This window comes from Tachysurus vachellii, chromosome 2 (genome assembly GCF_030014155.1).
Source record: "Tachysurus vachellii isolate PV-2020 chromosome 2, HZAU_Pvac_v1, whole genome shotgun sequence".
NCBI lineage: Eukaryota > Metazoa > Chordata > Actinopteri > Siluriformes > Bagridae > Tachysurus > Tachysurus vachellii.
The window spans coordinates 16,248,214-16,271,703 of record NC_083461.1 but is presented as its reverse complement, the minus strand read 5'-3'; the positions used below and the strand labels follow the sequence as shown (position 1 = coordinate 16,271,703).

Genomic DNA, 23,490 nt, shown 5'->3' with positions numbered 1-23,490 from the left:
ATTTTTGTGGGTCTTAATCAAAATAATTTAATCTAATGCTTTTTTTTTTCAGAGCAACTCACGTCCACGTAGTCTGTTATATTTTTGGACATATTCATTTATTTATAAATCAGGGTACCATGGCTAAACATGCCAGTACAGAATTCTCTAGATTAAATCTTGTTATATGTGCCATGGGATTCTATGGATTTTACATATGCATAGGCCAGCAGTAAGTCTTGAGCTGACATTAAAGTTTTAGGTTGGCTGACAGAAACCTGTGGTCTGAATCACATCATTGTAAATTTCAGTGTTGTCCATGCTATGCAAGTACAGAAAAAATCTTTAGTGTCTCATTTTTCAATTAGTCAATTTTTTTGTCTAATTTATCAAACATTAAAATTTTTATCAATGCTGATAAATGTTCAAACATAAAAAGAGGTTTTTCACTATACCAACTACATCAGCATGTATGACAACATATAACACCTTTGTTTGCATTTAAAGTGAGTGTGCAAGCGATACATTTATTTGGACTCACACTTAATAAACAATCAATTTTAACATTACAATCTAAGAAGTTATTCCGTGTTTCCCAATATCTGCATGTCAGACCAACAGGAACAACGGTCAAGTTGTGGGCAAAAGTCCATATTTCCATTAATTATGCCTGAAACATGTGATCCAAGTGTCCATAGTTGAATCACACCTCTTCATCAATTGTGCCTTGTCGTCTAAATACCCAGGAAACTTCAGCACTTTCATAGGAGTCACGTGTCTCCTTTGTCCAATGCAGCAGGGTGTTTACTGACATCCTCCCCAACTTCTGTTTCTCTGCACAACTGACTTATATAGAAAGATGAATACAAATGCCTTAGGGGAGTTGTTTGTTGAAATCCTGTTGAATTCAAAAGACATAATTATCATCATAAGTATATTTTAACTGAACTATTAAAAATGTGTAGTTCACAATGCAAAGGGATTCAAAAATACTTACCTCCTGAAAAAGAATAAATAACAGAAGTTGCCAAGCTCATTTTCCCATGTGCTCAAATGGCACACTGACCTGAGGAAGAAAGAATATATGGCAAAATATTACAGACAGTAAAAGAGAATCTTAAAAAAAAAAAAAAAAAAAGATAATCACAGTGATGCGAATGCAATTACAGTAGCCCAGGTGTTCGTACCTGTGGGGGGGTGATGCGGATCTGATCATGGCGCAGTGGGAGATCAGGGGACACGTTGGCAGGAGCCCCCCGATGGAGACGCAGGCACACTCTCCTCTCTCGCTCAACTCCTCGCCCTGCTCTGGGGGATGCATTCCCTGAGAAAGAACACATCACACATTGCTGTAACCAGGACCTAGCTCTACAGGTGAGACTCATACTGTAAGATCATGTACTTTAGAGATACTTTGTTTTTATTATGAACGTTTTAACTAACTCTTGTGTATATAATGCCTCACCAGACTGTGGGACCCGTGGGGCAGGTGCCGAGACAGCTGGATCTGGACCATTGCGGACTCTGTTAGGTGCTGGAAGGTTTGGACCAGAGGGGAGTGCACGTGCAGCAGAGCCCTGAGGTCCTCCTCCAGGTCTCTCATCTCTCTCCTCTCCCTCTCCTGCTCTTTGCTCCTTCTCTTTATCTTCTGCTGTCCTACTAGATCCCTAAAAGTAGCCACAGGCAAACATGGGCAATCAACAACAACTGCCTAACCTAAAACTTTTTTTAAAGTAGAAGGCAAGTAGAATAACATACAAATTTCAACATATTCCAGTCAAACACATAGTCATAAGAGAAACCCTGTCTGTGGAACAGATTTCTAAACAGCTGTCTCAGATAGGAGTAATCAGGTTTGTCATCAAATCGCAGCGAGCGGCAGAAGTTCATGTAGGTGGAGAATTCAGCTGCAGAAAGAGGTAAAAGGAAAGAGTAATGACGATTAGAAAAATGTAACAGGAGGAATTAGCCTCTTACAAGGAAAGATAACACAAGAAAGCACAGGGATGTGGTAGCCTAGTGGTTATGCCTAGAGGTTGTAAGGTTGTGAGTTCGATTCCTACGTCCACCAAGCTGCCACTGCTGGGCCCCTGAACAAGGCTCTTAACCCTCAATTACTCAGTTGTATAAAAATGAGATAAAATTTAAGCTGCTCTGGATAAGGGCGTCTGCTAAATGCTGTAAATGCAAATGTAAAACAAAGAAAACATGTAGAAGGAAATCATGCATAATTCAATTGCTGTCACTTTACTCACATGGATAGCCCTTGCAAAGCACTTCAATAGGGGTTGACATCTTTTTCTCACTAATCCGTTCATACTTCTGCCGTTTTGTGGCAGCTTTAAGACCCTGCCAAGGTAGCGAGCCCAAGTTAAAGTACATGAGCACATAGCCAAGAGACTCCAGGTCATCCCGGCGAGACTGCTCTATGGAAACAGATAAGACATAAAGTGAGCACAACAGCCCCTAGCAACAACCCATGTTTATATTGTTTTTCACACCTCACACATTATTATTACTGTCTTACCAATGCCCAGATGTGTGTTAATGGAGGCATAGCGGGCAGTGCCAGTCAGGTTTTTATTCTCCCGGTATGGAATGTGCTGATGCGTACGTGCATCACGGTACTTCTTGGCCAAGCCAAAGTCTATGATGTAGACAAGGTTGCCCTTCTTGCCAAGCCCCATCAAGAAGTTGTCAGGCTTGATGTCTCTGTGAATGAAGTTCTTTGAGTGGATGTACTCAATACGGCTGATCTGCAGAGAGGAGGTGAAGACCACTAACAGTATATAAGCAAGAAATTGAAGAAATAATAAAGTCTTAAGCATTCAAATGATCCAAAACAATTCCTATTTTCTCAGCATTGAGAATATCCCATTACCATCTGGTCTGCAAGTAACAGCACAGTCTTAAGGCTGAATTTCCTTGAGCAGAAGTTGAACAGGTCTTCCAGACTTGGGCCCAGGAGCTCCATCACCATCACATTGTAGTCACCTTCAGCACCACACCACTTGATTGATGGAATTCCCACTAAATATATAGTTATAAAGATGAACATAGAAATGTCATCATTTATTTCTTTGGACATAATTATAAAAGGAAATACAATCTCTTATACGTGTCCAGTATCACCTCCTCCCTGCATCATCTTGTAGAATTTGCTTTCTATATGAAGTTGGGGATGTTTAGTCTTCACGCTTTCAAGTTTGATGGCAACCTCCTCTCCTGATGTAATATTTGCACCTGTAGATATCGATAGGGAATACTCAGTCATATAGACATATTCAGCAACGGAGAAAAGCAGCCATTTGTGTAGTCTGCCATCAAACACATTGAAAAAAGCTACTTACCGAGATAGATGTCCCCAAAAGAGCCACTTCCAATCTTCCGCCCAAGGCGGTATTTATTTCCAACACGCAACTCCATGACTTCGTTTTAAAAGTTGCCTGGGAATAACAAAAACATTAGTGCCAGACTAAGGAAACTGCCACATTCCCCTATACAGATTTATTAGCAAGCAACCACCTACTACAGCATGCGGAGCAGGATTACAAAACAGATTTGATCTTGGTGGTGAGTACACCATTCTGTACACAAACCACTAGCTGTGCCAACTGACATAAACCTGTCTGTTATGCTTTCAGTGGAACACATGAATTGCTAGCATGCACTGGGATCTATCAGGTACAATAAAGCATACCTGACTTTGATTTATGGTCAGTATTGATGGCAGGGCTTATAGCTAGTACTAAACAACTTGCAATGAGAATCATGTGATCTAGTGTAGGCAAGACGACAAAATGCTATTATATATGCACTTAAAGCTCAGAGTCACCAAGCTAATTTTGCGTGATCGAGGCCTTGAAAACGAACGTTCTGTTAATGAAAAAAAAAAAAAAATACTACGTTCGTCCATCGCTGGCATGCTTTCCTAAATCGAGAAAGAGCAGCAGGCCACGGTGGAGAGGAAAACGACGGCTCGCGTCGGATTTGGTTGCAGCCGCACCCTGAAGAGATCATGACTCCGGAGCAACCGCATAGCGCGCTGTGGACACGGCGTCCATCCGCCAGCACAAACATAAGAAACCATCATGTTACACACGCACACGTCCCGCTTTGACCTTATATGAGTCCCACCCTACCTGATCCGAGGGCGAGGACAAAGCGGCGCAGGCGGACGGCTTCGCGAGGCAGGACCCTGGACAGCGAAGGCAGCACGAACCGTTTCACGAGTCTCATTCCAGACGCAGAGTTGAAAACGATGCTCTTTCGATAGGAATTCCCAAATCCTCGATTTCTAGCGCTTGGGCTGACCTACTTGCGTTAGCAAAGCTACCACCCTCCCCTTGTTTGTATCGCAGCGCACTTGTGACAGAAAATGATGTCATTCATAAACTACCGGAAGGACCCGGATCACTTCAAGGGGCCGCGCGATGAAAACACTCGGTGCTGTAGGATAGGATTGTAACAATAAACCGATAAAAAAAACCGTAGTCTCACAGTTTTCCAATTACTGATAATAATAATGCAAACTACTTCACTTTGCAAAAATAAAATATTTTATGCTATAGGCATACAAATAAATTTATATATAAATATGTATATATATTATTATTATTATAATGGATGCTATTATAATAGTATAGTATATAGTATTGAATAGTAAAACGGGTGATGAAAATAATATGACTATTTCATTACGAAAAATTCACACTGATGGTTATACGTGCACACCGATCAACCATAAGTGATAGTTATCTCGTCACAAGGGCACTTATGATGGGTGAGATATAATAAGCAGCACGTAAAGAGTTGATGTGATTTAAGCAGGAAAAATGGGTGGGATAAGGTCTTAGGGTGTTTCTGCTATGAAGTGGTTAGAACCTACCAAAAATGGTCCAAGGAAGGACACCCAGTGAACTGGCGACAGGGTCATGGGCAACCTAGGTTCACTGATTAAAGTATGTGGAGACTGAAGGCTAGTATGTCTGGTCTGATCCCACAGAACAGGTACTTAAGCACAATGGCATGCTAGTTATGGTAAAAAGGTGTCAGAACACAGTGCATTGCAGAATATGGGACTGTATAGATGCAGATAGTCAGAGGGCCCTTTCTGGAAACCTGTCCGGCACAAAAAGCTCCTAAAATGGATGTGTGCATCAGAACTGGCCATTGGAGTAATGTAACAAGGTAGCCTGGTCTGACAAATTACGTTTTCTTTCATGCGGATGACCATATGTGTGTGTGCGCGCGCGTGCATCGCCTACCTTGGTCAAACATGGCACCAGGATGCACAGTAGGAAGAATGCAAGCCAGCAGTGTGTTGCTTTGGGCAATGTTCTAATGAATCCTTGGGTCTTGTGGATGTTACTTTGACACATACCACATACCTAGGCATTGTTGCAAACCAAGTACATGCATGGCAATACTATACCCTGATGACAGTGGCCTCTTTCAGCAGGCTAATGTGCCCTGCCACACTCCAAACATTGTTCACAAATTGGTTTATAAAATGACATAATTGTAGGTGTTGACTTGGCCTCAATAAGATTTGAGCATCTATGGGATGTGCTGGACAAAGTACGATCCATGGAGTGCTAACCCGCTATAGGACTTAAAGGATCTTCTGCTAATGTCCTGGTACTAGGTACTACAGCACACCTCCTGCAGTCTGGGCCAGAGCTGCTTTTGTTTTGGTGGGGCACAAGGTGTGAGTGTATAAAGATAACAGAATAAAAGCAATAAATAAATTCTTTTCAGTTCAACCTTTATTAATTGTCTTGTTCTTTTTAAATTAACTTCCTTTTCTTTGTAAAATCAGAAAACAAACAACCTGAACAGGTGTGATAAAGCCTGCCTTAATTTAAAATGGTACACAACACAAAAATAAACAAGTCGGTAACTTTTAAGTGTTCCTACAACATCCATTCAGCTCAGCTTGGTACAATAAATTTGGCATGTCTCTGTACGAATGCCTTCAGTTGGTTGTTACTTCTTAAAAAAAAAAGCTTTTCTCTTTAATATTATTGCAATTCAGACAATATATAAAACAAAAAAGGCTGCTAAAACCACAACTTAAAAAAATATTCATTAGTGCCAATGTTTTTGAACTTGCTGTCTACACTCACGCATACAGACATATCTGCATACACTTATCCAGCACACAGACCTGAAATAAGCTGTCACATATACATTTAGTCGCCTCCTTAACCAGCATATATATTAGCAAACACACACCACGCTTCTTAAGCTCTCAATGACACACATTCAGTGATACCATAATAATGCTCCATGTCACCGTTTCCATTAAGGACAACTCTCATGCACAAACAGGCCGAGAGGGCACGTTATACAGCTAATTAACATCAGAGTGATCATAGTCATCAGAACAACAAACTTGATTGAGCAGGGGGAAAAAAACCCAAAAAAAAAAAAAAAAACGAGGTCAGCATATTAAGGAAGAGAGAGACATCTCTGGATTCCAATGTTCCACATTTAAAACAAAGACAAGATACAGTCAGACATCAGAACTGCGTGGCTGGGTAAGTGTGTTTGACATTGCCAGTAAATAGGAGCTGTAACATTTTGAATCTTCCTTTATGTCAAGTGCTCAACATCACATAGAACATTGTATGATGCATATATATTTGTCCGTGTATTTTTTTTTTATTACAGTGCATGCCTGAGTGATGCTGCCTCAGTATGCAAGTGTGATCTTATACAAACTCGAGATTTAAAACTCATCCAGTTGAGTTTAAGTCCATTAGTCCATCTTTTTTGTTCAGTTCAAGTCTTGCTGTAAAAGTCTTCATTTAAGGATAAAAGGCGTATGAGGGATGTGTAGGCATGTGCGTCTGTGTAGATCAGTCAGCAGTTTTGCACTGCAATACTTACAAAAAAAAAAAAAAAAAAAAAAAAAAAAAAAAAAAAAACGGCCGTGCACCACACGCTGCGTCTTCACGCTCCTGAGATTTTAGAATGGAGATTGGATTATGGAGAGCAGGGTATAGAGCACGGTCTTTGTGAAACTGATGTGATTAACAGTGTGTACATCTGTAACCAGTGTTCTCTCTTACGCTTTAATGCAATTGGTATTGGTAATAATCTATGGTTCTCAGCATTAGAGTACATTTGAGTGTATATCTGTACCATATAACTGAGTGCTTGTTAAGAAATTTGTCAATATATTTCTGCTGGCAAACACATTTACTAATTATTTTACGTCTACAAACATGTAAATTCTCCAGATTCCTGTAGTTGAGAGTGCTTTTATGCCTGCATTTACTTATTTGTAGATGTACAACTGGGTGCTTTTCAGTATGCTCATGTCATAATGACGTGTGTGCTGCCAGTGCGTATGTGTATTTGTGTGTATGTAAATGTGTCTGTCAGAGGGAGTCAGAGCCACCACCCAGCAGGTCTCCAGGTAGCAGAGCTGCAGGGCTGCTCATCTGGTGCCGATCCTCCACAGCTGGCGATCCCCAAAGGCTGCTGCTTGGATATCCTACTGGCATTGCAGCCCATAGCCCTTGCCTGCCTGGCTCCACACCTGCTGCATTGCTGCTTGCCCCATTTCCACCAGCACCATTGCTCCACTGGGCAAAGATATTCAGGCCTGGTGCCTGGACAGAGACCGGATCTGGGGAGCCACTGGTACCATCCAAACTCTGCCAACTAGAACCTGCAGGCACAACTCCACCTCCATTGCCACCACCTCCTGTGGTAGCACTTCCTCCTCCTGCCCTTTCCCGCTCTCCAGAGCTACCAGTACTCACTGTGCCTACTGCACCCACACTGGATGACCCTGCTGCTCCTGGCGGCCCACCTCCACTGGTGCTTCCACCCTGGGAATGTGCAAAATAGCGAGCAACCTCATCCTCGCTCACAAACTCTGCCAGGATTGTGGTGTTGCCCAGAACACACCTAACAAAAGAGTCAAGAGAGAAAAAAAAATACTAATAATAAATAAAAGCAATACGGTTAAATATAGAATGTTCACTCAAACAAATACTAACATGTGCAGTGCACTCTGAGCTTTGGCTGCTTCTTGGCGAGTACTGTAGCGAATCAGAGCACTGCCCTGGGTTAGACCAAGGTGAAAGGTCAAGAGAGGACCATGCTGCATACAGATAGTGCGCAGGGTGGAACCATCAATCTAAACATGAAAAGAGAACTTCAGTAATGGTCATAACTTGTGAAGTAAATTTAACATGTTTGCTTTGTTTAATTCAATTAGTTAAGTCTAAAAACTCTATGCCAGGGGTTTTAAAACGCAAAGTGCCGGTGTGGGTGCAGGTTTTCATTCCAACCAAGCAGAAGCCACACCTGAATCTACTGAAAGCCAAGATCAACTAATTAAACAGAATCTTGTGTGGCTCCTGCTTCATGGGAATGGAAAACCTGCACCCACATCTACCTTTTACGGATGAGAATTTACACATCTGCTCTATGCAATATCTGTCCTGTCCTTTCTTATTGACATACCTGAGGAGTAAGATTACTCAGCAAAAGCCAACAACTCCCCCTTGAGGCTCCGCCATCACTCCATGCTGACCCTGTTTAATTGACAGACATACTTCCCATCAAGTACTTTTAAATTGCAACATAGTACACAATAATTAATAATAATTCAGGAATAAAACTGATTTATGTGTGCACTACAATTTCATTTAGATGAAATAAAAAAAAAAACATTTTTTTCTATGACAATACCAGATCCATATCTGGTTTCGTGGCTTCCTCCAGATCCACCCCAACCCCTTCCCAATCTTGGTGCTCCTCCTGCCCATGGGGACACAGTGGACTGTTTCTGATTGGTCAGTCCAGGAGGTGGGCGGGGTAGATGAGATGCATTTCGATTGGTCTTCCAAGGCTTGTTGTGTCCAATGGGCTCAGGAGGCCAGCTTGGCTTGTACTCTGTGTACTTAGCTGTTAGGACAGAAACATACAGTAAATGAATCATAGAACTATCTGCTCTTATTGGGGAAAACTTATTTCAGGTGAGATTGGAAAAATGACTGTTACCTGAATTATGTGCATTGTTGAGGGGGCTGTCTGAGGCACTATAGGGCCAGGCACCAGGTGAAGGCAGCAAGGTGTTTAGGGAGGGGTTTGATTCTGTATGAAGAGAGAAAAAACATTTTGTTATTTCACCTTAAATATTAATTTTCTCTTCATTTGAAGAAGAGCATTAGACTGTACTTGTGAGTATAGCTACCCGTGTTATCTCTTAGCAACTGGTGCTCAGTGTCACTGAGGCTTGACACTGCAGATGAACTCAGCATACTCCCAGGGGTCATGTAGGGGTCAGATTCAGGATCAACACTCTGTATGCCTTTCCATGGCACTCCTGGCTGGAATTCTACAGAGACATAGTAAAATAAACAGTAATGCTTAAGATAAAACATATATACACTGATATACAGACTAGAAATCTGAGCAAAAACTTTGCTATGGTACTGAAACAGTCAGCTGGAGAATTACATAACCTCATTACACCTCATACATACATTACACCTCCCTCTCTCAGTGCAACAGAGAACAGTCATTAATACAGTTTGTATTAATTTACCACTCAATGGCTCCATTCACAAATGGTGCTCGGCCTAATGGATAGACTCCAGTCACATTTTGAATTTCAGCCACCAAGACAAATTCTAACTCTTTTCACCAACCGTAGCAAGGGAGCCAATAATTTGGGAGCTGACAACAGGTAATTATGTAGCATCCCATATTGTTCCTAAAATACTATTTACCTGGAGGCCAGCTGGATATTCCAGTCTTGGTTCCCATTTTGTTTCCAGGAGTTCTCTGCCAGTTGTCTGAAGACCCTTGCAGATGGCCACCCAAACCTTCAGCAGCCAATATATCGTACTGAGAATATGGGGAGCCTCCTCTCTTCAGAGAAGTAGTAATAGGGCCTAGGAGCAGCAAAAAAACAAACAAACGAGCTTTTATTTATTTAAACAAACAAACAAAAATACACCAGACCCTGCCCCATTTCCTACACACTAGACTCCCCTAACACTCAGAATAATCTCACCATTTTTGTGAAGTGCATCATCAGAAGAGGGAGCTGGCGAATGTCCCTCCATCATCCATTTAAAGCGAGACTGTTGTCCGCCACTTTCTTTCAAACTTGGACCACCAGCTATGGACCCCAACTCAAGACCAGACAGATTTACACCAGAACCAAACCCTGAGATTAATAACATGGAAGGACAAGCAAGACAAAATATTAGTTAAACACAGAGAGAAAGAGCAAGAGAGAGAGTGAAAGCTTCACCACACTGAAGAGGTTACCACAAGCACTCACCTGAATATGTAGGCGAAGATTTTTGATGCAGGTCAGCCACTGAGCCTCCCATACCAGGGTGAGACAACGAGTCAGACATGGGCATTTTTTGGCTACCAGTACCAAGGTGAGATGGTGAAAGTTTTGAGCTTCCCCCTACATTTCCCACCTGCTGTTGCTGTTGCCTCTGCTGCTGGAGTACAGCCATAATTCTTGCAAGCTATTGTTGCAAGTGAAAAAAATCAACTTTGTTAAAATCTTGTAATGTCAAAACTGTCATACTCTTTTAGAGAAAGTTTTAGATACAACAGTATTAACATAAGTCAGTCAGTCTGTGTTGTGTTCAATGGTCCACACCTGCTGGGGGTCTGCTTGTTGACGCACATTCTGAGGGAACTTTCGCTGGTTCGGTAAAAGCTGCTGCTGCTGTTGCTGCTGCTGCGGATGCTGTTGCAGAAGCAGCTGACATGCCTGTGATAAAGTGATTGAGAAAGAACAATAAAATGCAAAATCTAAGGTTTATATGTCTAATTTATGGAAGAGATAGAAAAGATAACCAAAAATGACTTCAGATTATAAAGATATAATATTAATATAATTTAAGATCATGAACCCTGATATACTGGCTCTGACACTTACCAGCTGGAACTGGATGTGAGGGGGGTAGATGCTGCTGAGCATGGCAATGTGTTGTGGAGACAGCTGAGGAGGGAAAACTCCTCCACCTACTGCTCCAACACCACCACTTGGAGGAGGCATCTGCTTCAGCACAGAGCCTGGCACCTACACAACCATATCAACCAGCAACCCTTTTAAAACTGACCCTTACTGACAGGATTATATTATATTTATATCATAGTATTTTATAAACAGTAATAAGTGACAATATAAGAAATAAATAATTATTGAATATTGGACATGCTGCATGGTAAAACTAGAATCATTCAATTGAAAATCAGCCAATAAATGGATTTAACCAAACACAAATATGTATCTTATGCAGTAATTGTATTCAGGAAGGGCAAAAGGTTTAAGTAACAACCTACTATGCTAAAATGTCTAACTCTAATACACTACTGTACCTCACATAAGCACAGGGCACTCTGTTGTCTTTAAAAGACTTTTGATCAATATCCAAACAGACAGTATAAATACTAAAGCATGGAGTATTTAATTTGGGGGACAAAATAGCACACTGAAGATCTGTAGAAGCAAAATACACTGACACCCAGCCAATTTAACTTACCTGTATTAACCGCATGTAACGTAATAAACATTGTCATGCTTTTGATGTTGGAGACTGTCATAGATATATTATAATATTTTCTATGAACTCAATTTCACAGATGTGAATAGCTTGTTTGCCATGCATAGCCCATACTTTGCAGCTCACCAAGACCCTTCATGACCCAGCACAATAACTAGGATATAACAGTGGTCCACAGACGGAAGCCTAAATCTCACGCTAGTCTTCTCAACAACCAATCCCTTCCTGTTTTTTTTTTAGTGACATCAAATCCATATGGCCACATACAATGTGAACAACATTAACTTTTCATTCTCTACTTTTAAATTGATTTATAGCGGTATTGTCTTTTGACCAGTTAATCAATATGCTCAATTAAGGTTAAATTTATAACCCTAAGCAATCTATGTTGCTAACACTTGTTGCTAATGTGCCCTGGCCAACCTGTTGCTAAGCTGCTCAACTACTGTCCACAGTCACTGCACTACAATTCCAATACAAAATATTGAAAGAATATTTGAAGATCAAAAAAAGCAAAACACTATCAATCGCCACTAGGGCCTTCAACTGCAATAGTGAAGCCTTTTATCAGACTTACGTGCTGAAAGACATACTTTTAGCGAGGTGTTGGCAATGTATTCTCATCTTACAAAAAAACTAGCTATAAAGCAAAAAATTCTCAAAAGATTCATACAACAAAATTCATAATGCAGTAATTCAGACACACACCTTAAAAAATTCATTTATTTCTATGTATTTGAATCAGTATATGCATAAGATAATATATGGGGTAACAACTCTCGCCCAAAACTCCCACATTGGCTCATTTTTAATAACACCTAAACAGTATGCATGACAGAGCAGTAAATGGTTAATGTTTCTAACAAATATGCAAGAATCAGAAACACTCTCGTAATAGGAACAGAGCCAGTAAATGGATGGTTTTCTAAAATCAGCATGCTAGTTAAGAGCAGCAAACAAAACAAGAGAACATCAAAAATCAAAGTAGCATACCTGAGGTGACAGGAACTGATGAGGCACTTGCGCTCGCACAGTTGGGTTAATGGGTGATATCCCTGGCTGGTGCCTTGGCTGTGTCATTCCACCACTGCTTCCAAATATATGACCACCCATCTGCAAAAAGAATGTCACAAGAAAGGGTACACATAAGCACAAAATTTGTGTTCTGAAGGCAAAAAGACTGAAGGGAATCAAGTGGGTACCAAAATGAGTAACAAACATCAGAGTATAGGAGAGAGAACAGAGATAGTTTTGGGGTGATATTTGGGTTTGGGAAATGAAGGATTTGTTATTTAAATGGGCCTGGGGTGATGCAGTGAGATTGAGATGGGCTAAGAGAGATATAGGGGCATAGCCTTACTTGTCTAGGGGGATTGGGATGGTTGTAGAGGGGAGAGGGCTTGAAGACAGTGGGCGGAGAGTATGGAGAACAAGGCCCCTCCTCCCCAAGGCACCCATCCTGATTGGTGAAAGGCAAGGTCTGCTGATCACAGTGAGAGCAAAGCAGACAGGGCCAAATACAGGATTTGATAAAGAGAAAATTGGTGTAACAGAGAGGGATGTGAAGAAGAAATTTGAAAGAGGATAACATAGGACACACAGGACACAAATTTAAGTAATTGTGAAAGTTTACCTTGTCATAATAAGGCCCAGTCTCAGCAGGCCCCAACTCTTTGGAACCAGGTGAACGGAAGACTACTCCTCCTCCACCTCCACGCCCTCCTTTGCGCATTTCTCCATTGTAGTCATTCAAACCCATACCTCGTTTATCTCCATCAATCTTTTTATCTTGAGGAGGGCCAGGAGCTAGATCCAAAGGACGGCCACTGGTGTCCTCTCCCTATACAACAACCAAAGGCATTAGCTCAATGATTTCATACTACACTACTGAAGTACTATTACATATAAATATGCATTCACATGCTTGTGTTAATCATGATATACTAACCATCAGCCCCATGTTTGAAAACTGTCTAGTCATAGGGTTCATCCAAGAGTCCCCAGCTTTGACTGAGCCCTGAAAGTGACAAAACATGCATTCTTTACTTCTAAACATTCAGTGCAACAGCTTTTACTACTATCAAATTGTGGAGTAATAAGTTCTTATACAAGCTAGTACAATAACAAGAAGGAAATTAAAATGTATCTTTATTATACCTTATTAACCTTCTTGCCTCCCCAGCCCCCAGAGTTGTATGAAGAGCTACTGCCTTGCGATCCAGCACTGTTCCAAATAACACCGCCCTCATCCTCTTCCTCCCAGCTAGAGTGACGTGAGGCACTGACAGAGCCTTCTCTTTCACCCCATCCTTCTTGCATAGACTTTGAACCTACTGAAACAAACATACCTACTAAGCTCATTGACTTGGAAAATTAGGCCTTTTAATTGTGGACTATGAGCCTTTTCCATACCAGACTAATACGTGCATAGTATGTATCCGGTCAGTTAAAAGTAAATAAATTCAGTTTTTTTGTATTTTTTAATTTAAGTTTCACTGCATGTTGCACTGTGTATGGTTCTGTGCTCCGAATAAAATTTGATTAGATTATTGTTTTTTTTTAAAGAATGAATTGCATTAAAATTGTAATGCAGGAGTGCAGCTTCCTCACCAGGCTTGATTGGGTTGGAGGGATTTCCCCAACCTGACGCATTCCCAGAGTCATCTGGCTCACCCCAGCCTGTGGACGTCTCAGTGGGCTTTCCCCAGGCTGCAGTGCCATTATCCACACAAGGACTAGATGGAGAGCTGCTTCTGCCCCATCCAGACTGAGCTAGTAATCAGCCAGAGGCAAATACATGGAAAAAAGGTATTACACAATTTGTTGATAATATTTATATTACAGGTAATATACAGACTATTAACCTATAAACTACAGGCATTTGTGAAGAGTATCCAGATGTGCAAATTAGATATGTAAAACTAAAACCATGCTAGTTCCACATACACAGTGCTTCCTTTCATCTAAGTGGTTAATGTCTGAACATGTGTAGCACGAATTAACTGTAGCTACCAAATTCCATTCTTACCAACTGTGGGGCCCTTATTGGAAGAATGCGAGAGGTTCATGTCCCTGTTCCCAAGGCTTGTAGGCACTCTTCCTGCTATAGGTGGAGGTCCCTGCTGCTGAGTCTGCATTGGTTGTGTCTGACCAGATGAGCCATTGTTCTTGTCCCAATAATTGACATAGTTGTAGTTATTGGGATCACCCCAGGCAGATGTTCCATCATCTATTTCCTTTTTCCTACTTATAGACTGTGGAGACGGTTCTTCCCAGCCACTTGGCTCTGAACTGCTAGGGCCACTGGATATTTGGGGTATGGGCCCTGAGGTCCACCCTGAACTTTGGCTCGGGGCTGAAGGACCTCCTTGTCTTCCCCAGCCCCCTTGCATGGCCCCTGTGTCCAGTGACTGTGACTGTTGGGGCTGTGATTGTTGTTGCTGTTGTGCCTGACCTTTCAGAGAGGTCGACTGGCTGTTTGGCATCTGTGAAGTGTGTAAATTCCCACCCCAACCCGAGTTAGCCTTGCTACATAGGTCCCCCCCACTTCCAACTCCAGCTGTGTCAGTACCTCCTGCTCCCCAAGCTTTTCTTGGTGTGCCTTCATCCCAGCTTCCCCAAGTACCTACTTCTGAGTCTACGCGTGTACCTCCATTATCCTTTGCATCTCCCCAATTCCCAGGTCTTGCTTTGGTCTCCCGCTCTGCCCATTCACTACCACTTCTCTTGCCCCAGTTCCCACCATCACCTTTACTCATTTCATTCCAACCTCCAGCCCCTTTCTCATCCTGTATTTTACCCCACTCATCACCACCTCCTACTTGAGTACCCTGTTGTCTAACATCTCCCCAACCACTTGATCTGCCCCCTGTTACCTGATCTCTCCAATCTTGACCCTCACTGCCCCAACCTTTCCCTTGGCTCTCAGATGGACTTAACTCTCCCCAGCCTCCTGAAGTTTTGTTCTGCCCCCCTGCTAACTGGCCCACTGCATTATCAGATTGTGAAACACCAGGGGTTTGGATACTGTTAGCAGCTGGCTTTGGCCCTCGATTAGGCAGAGAGGAACTACTGCTGCTGCTACTACTACTGTTATCCCAGCCTTCACCAGGTGAGACAGACTGGGGTGTAAGGACTGAATTGGAGTTTAGGTTGGTGTTCTGAGGTTGACCAGGATGTAGAGAAGAGGAGGATGGGGCAGTGGTTGAAGGGACAGTAGAAAATGGTGGAACATGGCTTGGAGCAGCAGATCTGGCTCCACCTGCTGTTCCTCCTCCTTCAAAATCCCATGCCACATTCTGACGGATCTGTGTCTGCCCCCATCCTGAGTTGGACAGGACTCTGGGGTCCAGATCAGGCCGGCTGAGCAGATTCTGTAAGGCCACTTCAGCATTGGGAGGCTGAGGAGTGCGGTTGTGGCCATGGTGCTGATTGCCATTTCTTGAGTTTCCCCCACCACTGGAGGATGAGGTACCTCCTCCGCCCCTGGTTCCCTGTCCTCCCCACTCATTGGAGTCTCCTGTTACTCCATCTACAGACCCTTTCTGATTGTCCCAAGCTCTTGTCATAGTTGAAGTTGTGGAGGAGGAAACTGAAGGGTTTCCAGCACTCCCACCACTGGTGCTGCTGTTACTGCTTGAGCCATCTCCATTTCCCCCACCTGGATTGCCAACACTACTTGAATTGCCCCAATCACCAACTCCTCCATTCCATGCTCCCTGAGTTCCAGTGCCCCATGTACTCCCACCCACAGGCCCTCCTCGGTCATCCTGTCCACTGAACCCCCATGAGTTTCCCCCATCAGCAGAGACAGAATTACCCCCAGCTCCACCCTCCCATGCATCAGTTCTTGAGGCACCCGTTTTGGAATTTGCAGGAAAAGGCTGAGCTCTCCAAGTAGATGAAGAGGTGGAAGACGAAGAAGAAGATGCACAAAGATCCCCTCCCACAGTACTTCCACAGTCTCCATCACCCCCATCCATCACTGCTGTGTTTTTTGGTCCTGCACCTGGCTCCAGTGATGTACCACCCCATTCTCTACAGGATGGCTCTATGTCTCTATATTGCATTTGGTGAAGTTGGTGCTGATGAGAGGCTTGATTCACAGAAATAGAGTTGTTGGCAGACAATGATGTTGAGCTTTGGAGAGGAGTGGAGCTACCCTCTGTTGCAGCTGCCCCAGCCCCATCTGGTACCAGGGCTGGCCAGGCAGAGGGGTTGGCATTAGGGTTAAAGTTGGCACCTGGAAACCCACAGTTGACACCAATGGAGCACTCAGTCCCTGATAGAGGGGAGGCTTTGGATACAGAGGGCAATGATCCTGCTGCTACTGAATTTACACCTGTGGCTCCCTGGGAACCCCAAACAACACTAGTAGGCTGCATACATTCATTGTTTGAACAGGACGATGAAGGTGGGGAAGGGCTACCAGAACTGACACTTTTCCCACCTTCATTTATTCCTCCCACAACTTTCATTTGTTGCCTTTCACCCCATGAGGCATTAGAGTTTGGCATTCCATTGCCATCTGCACCTCCAGAAACGCCCTTATCTCCTGTTCTGGCTCCATCCCCAGCAGCAATACTAGGCCATTCCTCCAAATCTGACCCATCCACTATCACCTTCTCCCTGCCCTGAGAGAGGGGTTGGCTACCAGAGCTCACCCCCCACATGGAATTTGCATAATTTGTAGTAGTAGAAGAAGCAGCGATTGATGAAGAGGATGATGTGTGGGGCAGAGAGGAAGCAGCTGGACCTCCAGAAACCAAACTGGAATCTGTAAAATAGAATAACAGAAGAATAAGAGAAATCTCTTCAGAATAGCAGTCAGTAAGAAAATTTCTGTTTGTACACTACTGTTCAAAGTGTAGTAAATATATATATAATATATATTCAAAACATACAGCATATACAGTAAACACCACCATAATCTTCCTATTCAACTAATGAATATATGCAGCCTAGTACTAGTATTTGGGGAGGTCTACATTTCCAGCCCTTATACCATGTATTCATTTAATATAGAGACTTATGTAAACCGAATCAAAGACTGGTACCTGTGGCAGCGGCCACGGTTGCATTGGGGCTGTCTCCCCCACTGTTTCCTCCTCCCAGCAGCATGGAGGACAATGGTGGCTGACCCCTCTTCAGTAGCACTTTGTGGTCCTGCTGGCAACGGAATCGAGGGGGCACTTCACGGGGCATGTAGCGCTGTGGGGCCTGGGCACTGGGGGAGGGCTGTCCGTTGGCCACCGCCGACCGCTTAGCATTGTTCCCACCCTGAGGGGGGGCACCAGCAGCCGGGGTGGCAGTGGAGGTTGTAGTAGAAGAGATAGGGCCAGGGCTGGGGGAGACCGAGCTGGGGATGGCAGGAGATTGGGTAGATGGGGTCTTGGTCAGTTCTGGCACTGTCATGGGGAAATCATTAACATTTAGGGGAATTAGAGAAAGTCACATTTAAGTTTACCTAAAATTAGGTCAACACAAAAGACCTACAAATGATGTTACAGTGAAGCAATATAGTCATTAATATTAAAATTGAAAGCTAAACAAAAAATGTAGGATGGTTTAATGCAAAATAATAAGAATTGAAGCTTTGTAAAGGGAGGCGTTTATGTAAAAAAAAAAAAAAAAAAAGACAAAAATTTAAACTGTTGTAGAACATTACCTTTGTTTTTTTGCTCGACAACCTAAAATGTAAAAAGCATAATGTCAAAGTCATCTAGAAACACAGTCATATTTAAAATTAATAACTGTTGCATCAAAGCTTAGCAGATGTTTTTAGGGTCTCTACTTTGTAACAGGATTTTTACACATCACAGAATCTCCATAATATGACAAACCGCACTGGTTTATTAACTTAAAGAGGTGAGAAACAGGATGGTAGGAGTGTGAACTCCTATAGCATAAGCGGTAACAAGAAATTACTTTTCTTATTTCCTTATTACTTATTTATGTTCTACAACATTAAATGTAACTCTGAACAGTTAAAATAAATTTAACTCATCCATAAAAAATCATGAATCATTTCTTTTTGTTGCTGTGATAGAAGTAAACACAAACTGTGCAGGTATACAGAATAACTCTGCTCTGTCTCTGCCCTATCACACCAACTCAGAATGGATTATTTTCATACAGTCTAATGCATATTATTCCATACTTGTTTAGGAGTACAGAACTGTTCGGGCATACAATAAAACACAAAAACCAGTGAGCATAGTGGAAATTTTGACAAACTCAGAACATCTCAGTCATTCTGGCTAAACGCATGTATTGCAGCAAGATGGATCTCACCGTTTCTACACCAACCTGTAACTCAAAATACCTGATGCATATCCACGGTACGTATCAGAATCTTTACCTTCTGTGAGGTTTCCCTTTTCCTTTTATCTTCTTTCTTCCTTTTCTTGTCTTCCATGAACTGCTGTTCCTTTTTCAGACGCTCCTTTCTAATAACATAAAAGTATTGCATTGGTAAAAAACTCCACTACACGGTTTTAGGTAAATAAAAATTAACATAACACTGCGCATGGAAACCGAAAGCCCAAACTGTTTGAATACTGAAAACGTAAATATACCCATTATTACTACCGTCTAAAGCGAAACAAGCGTTTTTAATAATTCTTGACATTCGTACTCCTTTCACCCACCCGCCCATTTCCTTATGAACATTTCTGTGCAACAGATAGTGCGCAGCTTCAGCTAAACAGCCACCATATTCGGCGAAATTCTAAAACTTATAAAATATTTTAGCTAGTTAACATCTGAAATCTGCCATAATCACTGGGTTTGCAAAGAAACTATATAAGCTTGTCAACTAAAGGGCTGTGATCAAGTATGCTCACGTCTATTAGCTTGAGGCCTATTGAACAAGGAATCTCAACTTAATTTACGACGGTAAGCAAGTAAAGGCTCACCCACTCGAAAAAATCTGCACCGGGTGACAAATCAAATGAAGCACCGAGCTAGCCAGACATCTGCCTAATATAAATAAGCAAAGCCCCCCGCTAGCATGCTAGTTAGCCGGTTAGCCAAATATTTACGATCCGCTGTCAAACAAACGCATCGTATTCAAACGTTTTATCATCCTGGCTTTCAAAATAAACGCTAAACACATGACGTGCAAACGATTTGCTCGTATTGTAGCCGGCTTTATAGTCTGAGCTGGAAATCTTGGTAATCACTGAAGCTGGAAAACCGACTAACTTGCATTAGCTTAGCTTAGCTAGCTAAATACGCTAACGGTGGAAAGACTAGCTCTCTCCTACCGTCGATTCCGAGAGGCTTGTAAACATGCTTAATTATGCATCAGTCTTTGGTTTATTTAAAATGCACACAACTGCGGCTGGTCTAACCAACATCAATCTGACATTTCATTCGCAAACAAGAACGACTTACCCCAGGAATTACATGAAACGTAGCTTAGGAAGCTAGCTACTGCTAAAGTGCTTCAGTGCGAAATTGTAAATTTTGAGGCATTCGAGGCGACTTGAAATCCAACAGACTCCATTAAAAGTACCCAGCGACGCGGCTAATTGTGAAAACGAGTCCTCCACAGTGCTGTTTGTAACTATGCAATGGGAATAATGTAAACGAAGAAAAGACCACACTGGTTTTAAAGCGTTGAAAAGTCAGTTGGTTGACGGTCGGCCATTTTACTGCTCGGGTATGAATTGTGTGAGCAGCTCTCTGTCGGAAGGGGGGGTTAGCAAAGGGAAAATTTTGACCTTCAGTATTAAAAGTCCACTTACCGATTGCTATTGACCAAAAACTGCTATTGACCCGCACTCCTGCTTTTTTATTTCTCTTTTATTCACATATTATACACTTAAAGTGCAAAGTGAGCGAATCCCTTCTCACTGACACTGACAACAGGTAACATTCTCATACCTGCTTTATTAAACAATGACGTCATATTTGCAAGTTCATTTACTACAATAAAAAGCTTGTGTGTGGGGGGAGTGGGGTGGTGGTGGAATATAATCAAAGAACTTCAGGAGTCATCAGTTTGTTTGTCTCTAAGGGATTGTCGAATTTTCTTATAAATGTTCAGACGAAAACAAAATATACGGATGTATTGTTGAGTCTCTGTATGACTGCATGTGAATTTTTTTTTATTTTTTTTATTGCTTGATAAATTTACCTCAAGTACTCATTAATTTGCATACAGTACATAAATTAAAGGCACATTGACCACGCCCCCATACGGCGTCACCAAACACGCACCATCAAAGTATAAGTGTATATGGGCGGGGCTACAACACACACACACCTACCTACATCTACCTCTCATGGGGATGAAACAGATTGTGATATTTTAACGTAAGAGTATTTAAAACAAACTATATACTTCTACTATTTTGTTTTTCTTGTTTTATAATAGTTTTATAATCGTTTGTTTATTTTTTTTTGTTGTAGTTTAAATCCTTGATGCTAGTGACGGTTAGCAAATTAACCGAAAATAAATATAAACAAAGCCACAAATTGTCTTAAAACCTGCCTAATTTTGATTTTTATAACCTGGCAACAGATTCTTTTGCATTGTTTTATGTAAGGATGTCAGTATTTGGGATGATTTGTTTTGTATCTAAAATAGAAAAAGTTGGATTAATGCAAAGGAATCCATTGAGCTGCATAGAGCTATCAAATAACACTCATGTGCGTTTTTGCACAAGTATAAATTGAGGGTGCTGGTTGTCATCAACAGGTGACTAAACTGAAAAAGAGATGGCTTCGTGCAAAAAAGGAGAGAAGAGAAGAAAAGTGAGAAATGTGAAAACGTTGGAGGAATTTGAAGACTCAGCTGAAAGGAAAGGAAGGACAAGAGAACAAAAAAAGTACATCGGTGCTCATGTGTCCATAGTGGGTAAGAAAGTATAATTGAATACTAAAATCTAATATAATTACAGTAAAATTAGTATGATATATATAAACAACTTGTATTTTGAAGGAGGGATATGGAAAGCAGTTGAAGCAAGTGTAGAAATGGGGGGCCACAGTTTTGGATTATTTTTGGGTTCCCAACGCTCTTGGCAAAGACCTGCTCTTGATCAGAAAGCTGCAGTGAAATTTCAGCAGGCTTGTGCTCAACACGGCTTTGACCCAAGACACATTCTTCCACATGGATCTTACTTGATGAATTGTGGCTCTCCCAAAGAAGGTCTGTTCCCCATATAAACATGCTTTTAAAGGGACACTTTGGCCAAATCAGTAACACAATTCACAGTACAAATGTATTTTAATTTATCATTTAAATGATCATAATTATCTTACATAAAGGTGGCATTATATGTAACATAATTTTTTGAAAAATGCACAAAATGTTAAAACTAAATATATGGCACTAATAAGATGTGTAATTACTTAAATGGTTTTTAAGAAACTGTTGTTTGCATTGCTTTGCCTTTTTTTTTTTTTTACAACTCAGATGTGTTTAGTAAGAGTCAGGCCATGCTGGTTGATGAACTCAGTCGCTGTAGTCTTTTGGGCCTTACTCAGTTCAACTTTCACCCTGGGGCCTCCCTTGACTCCAGCAAAGAGCAATGTATTGAGAGGATTGCCGAATCTATAAACAATGCTCACCAGCAAATACCTGCAGTCTGTACCGGTAAACTAATTGTTCATGAACCGCAATAATAAATTGAATCAAATGTGTACTTTTATGATGGATTGCACCAAATACACAAAAAGCTTAAAAAATTAACTCGTACCACCTGGCTATACATTCCCTTACTCTCTATTTTTCAACCTCTCACTAGTTCTTGAAAATATGAGTGGACAGGGAAGTACGGTTGGTGGAGATTTTAATGAACTGAAGTCCATAATTGACCGTGTTCGAGATAAGACACGTGTTGGAGTATGTCTAGACACGTGCCATGCATTTGCAGCAGGTAAGGAGATTTATAAAATGCAGCAGCATAATACCTATAAGACACATTGTTTTAATCAGTCACACATTAGCATGACACAAATTAGCAATATGCGTTAAATAGTTCATATGTAGTGGGGAAACTTGTCCTTGCAGGTTATGACATTTCTTCAGAGGGAGGAGTGAAGTCTGTGCTTGATGAATTTGACCAAGTGGTTGGACTACACTACCTGAGAGCAGTTCATCTAAATGACTCAAAAGGTGACTTTATGAAATAACAGTACCTTTATCAGTTTTTAGGTGTTAACTAGTTATTCATTTAAATACACTCTTCACATATATGTAGCAAAACTACTTTTTCTTGCTTTCATATTGCCATAATGTGTCATCTGTACTTTACAGGTAAATTGGGCTGCCATTTGGATCGCCATGAGGACATTGGCCGTGGAAAGATTGGCATCTCTGCTTTCCGAAACATTGTGAATGAGCCTCGATTTGACAACATCCCTCTTATTCTCGAGACACCTGGCCGGTAAATATTAATAGCATCAATAGTTTATTATTATCACAGAAAAGGGTGGTCATTACTTGCTGTTTGTGTAATTTGTATGTGTGTCCTGTGTCCACAGCCCAGGTTTTGAATATGCTGAACAAATACAGCTCCTGTATTCTTTATGTGAGGACTAGAATGCAAGAGGTCCTCTTCATTAGACAGTTATAAACATTTTGTGTTCTATTTTATTCTGTTCACACATTGTATATTTAACACAGGCATACAATAAACATAAATTGGATTCATATAATCTGTTATTTATAAAGTATAAAGTACTGTAAAGTGTAGGTGATTGCACAACTACAATTTAGTTGTTTAGTCAGCAGAGGGAGCTGGAAACAAGGCAAACATGATAGAGTAGGTTGAAATCCCAGCAGTAAATCTTAAAATAGGTCTGCTAAAGCAATTTTGCTTTCATATTGTACTTTCATATGTATTAAAGAATTTACTCAATCACTCCTTGTCTGTTTTCTTAGCCCTGAGAATTGTGAGTAATTCACAGTGATATTCTTCCCTTTTTCCCGTTAAAA

General features: G+C 41.5%; 3 protein-coding genes across 10 annotated transcripts; 1 reads left to right on the top strand and 2 right to left on the bottom strand.

Annotated features, from left to right (window-relative positions):
- Positions 1 to 76: 76 nt before the first annotated feature.
- Positions 77 to 4,354, bottom strand: csnk1e (casein kinase 1, epsilon). The gene is made up of 11 exons (XM_060859907.1): positions 4,122 to 4,354; positions 3,330 to 3,425; positions 3,112 to 3,222; positions 2,861 to 3,009; positions 2,507 to 2,735; positions 2,235 to 2,405; positions 1,738 to 1,886; positions 1,445 to 1,646; positions 1,167 to 1,303; positions 977 to 1,045; positions 77 to 877 (listed from the first exon to the last, which is right to left on the bottom strand). Exons 2-10 carry the CDS (start codon positions 3,403 to 3,405, stop codon positions 1,013 to 1,015), a joined length of 1,257 nt encoding a protein of 418 aa, XP_060715890.1. The 5' UTR covers positions 3,406 to 3,425; positions 4,122 to 4,354; the 3' UTR covers positions 77 to 877; positions 977 to 1,012.
- A 1,371-nt stretch (positions 4,355 to 5,725) lies between these two features.
- tnrc6ba (trinucleotide repeat containing adaptor 6Ba) lies at positions 5,726 to 20,328 on the bottom strand. Of its 6 annotated transcripts, none has more exons than XM_060859842.1 (22): positions 20,291 to 20,328; positions 18,901 to 18,988; positions 18,208 to 18,229; positions 17,597 to 17,947; positions 14,569 to 17,316; positions 14,151 to 14,312; positions 13,698 to 13,873; positions 13,489 to 13,557; positions 13,174 to 13,380; positions 12,901 to 13,023; positions 12,534 to 12,653; positions 10,913 to 11,056; positions 10,631 to 10,744; positions 10,295 to 10,493; positions 10,022 to 10,177; positions 9,735 to 9,899; positions 9,197 to 9,340; positions 9,004 to 9,096; positions 8,692 to 8,907; positions 8,464 to 8,534; positions 7,995 to 8,134; positions 5,726 to 7,902 (listed from the first exon to the last, which is right to left on the bottom strand). In XM_060859842.1, the coding sequence occupies exons 2-22, from the start codon at positions 18,955 to 18,957 to the stop codon at positions 7,368 to 7,370; spliced, it is 6,012 nt and encodes a 2,003-aa protein (XP_060715825.1). In that variant the 5' UTR covers positions 18,958 to 18,988; positions 20,291 to 20,328; the 3' UTR covers positions 5,726 to 7,367. The 6 variants fall into 6 exon arrangements, with proteins under 6 accessions (XP_060715825.1, XP_060715816.1, XP_060715837.1 ...); XM_060859833.1 differs by lacking the exon at positions 20,291 to 20,328 and adding an exon at positions 19,938 to 20,215; XM_060859854.1 differs by lacking the exon at positions 20,291 to 20,328 and adding an exon at positions 19,938 to 20,215 and having other exon boundaries at positions 12,901 to 13,020.
- On the top strand, positions 18,661 to 23,416 carry si:ch211-141o9.10 (probable endonuclease 4). Of its 3 annotated transcripts, none has more exons than XM_060859885.1 (8): positions 18,661 to 18,880; positions 21,247 to 21,405; positions 21,490 to 21,699; positions 21,967 to 22,146; positions 22,298 to 22,429; positions 22,564 to 22,668; positions 22,810 to 22,939; positions 23,037 to 23,416. In XM_060859885.1, the coding sequence occupies exons 2-8, from the start codon at positions 21,267 to 21,269 to the stop codon at positions 23,092 to 23,094; spliced, it is 954 nt and encodes a 317-aa protein (XP_060715868.1). In that variant the 5' UTR covers positions 18,661 to 18,880; positions 21,247 to 21,266; the 3' UTR covers positions 23,095 to 23,416. The 3 variants fall into 3 exon arrangements, with proteins under 3 accessions (XP_060715868.1, XP_060715864.1, XP_060715878.1); XM_060859881.1 differs by lacking the exon at positions 18,661 to 18,880 and adding an exon at positions 19,198 to 19,436; XM_060859895.1 differs by lacking the exon at positions 18,661 to 18,880 and adding an exon at positions 20,785 to 20,861.
- The last annotated feature ends 74 nt before the right edge of the window (positions 23,417 to 23,490 follow it).

What these genes read in the sequence shown, in the direction of transcription:
- csnk1e (XM_060859907.1), bottom strand. Translation starts at nt 3,405, where the DNA reads ATGGAGTTGCGTGTTGGAAATAAATACCGCCTTGGGCGGAAGATTGGA. An exon ending in TAACACACATCTGGGCATTG is followed by an intron (nt 2,406 to 2,506) that starts GTAAGACAGTAA and finishes CTGTTTCCATAG; the next exon opens with AGCAGTCTCGCCGGGATGAC. An exon ending in CCCACGGGTCCCACAGTCTG is followed by an intron (nt 1,304 to 1,444) that starts GTGAGGCATTAT and finishes GTTCTTTCTCAG; the next exon opens with GGAATGCATCCCCCAGAGCA.
- si:ch211-141o9.10 (XM_060859885.1), top strand. Translation starts at nt 21,267, where the DNA reads ATGGCTTCGTGCAAAAAAGGAGAGAAGAGAAGAAAAGTGAGAAATGTG. An exon ending in GTGCCATGCATTTGCAGCAG is followed by an intron (nt 22,430 to 22,563) that starts GTAAGGAGATTT and finishes TTGTCCTTGCAG; the next exon opens with GTTATGACATTTCTTCAGAG. An exon ending in ATTCTCGAGACACCTGGCCG is followed by an intron (nt 22,940 to 23,036) that starts GTAAATATTAAT and finishes CTGTGTCCACAG; the next exon opens with CCCAGGTTTTGAATATGCTG.
- tnrc6ba (XM_060859842.1), bottom strand. Translation starts at nt 18,957, where the DNA reads ATGGAAGACAAGAAAAGGAAGAAAGAAGATAAAAGGAAAAGGGAAACC. An exon ending in ATCCCAATCCCCCTAGACAA is followed by an intron (nt 12,654 to 12,900) that starts GTAAGGCTATGC and finishes TTCTTTTTGCAG; the next exon opens with ATGGGTGGTCATATATTTGG. An exon ending in CAACAATGCACATAATTCAG is followed by an intron (nt 8,908 to 9,003) that starts GTAACAGTCATT and finishes CTGTCCTAACAG; the next exon opens with CTAAGTACACAGAGTACAAG.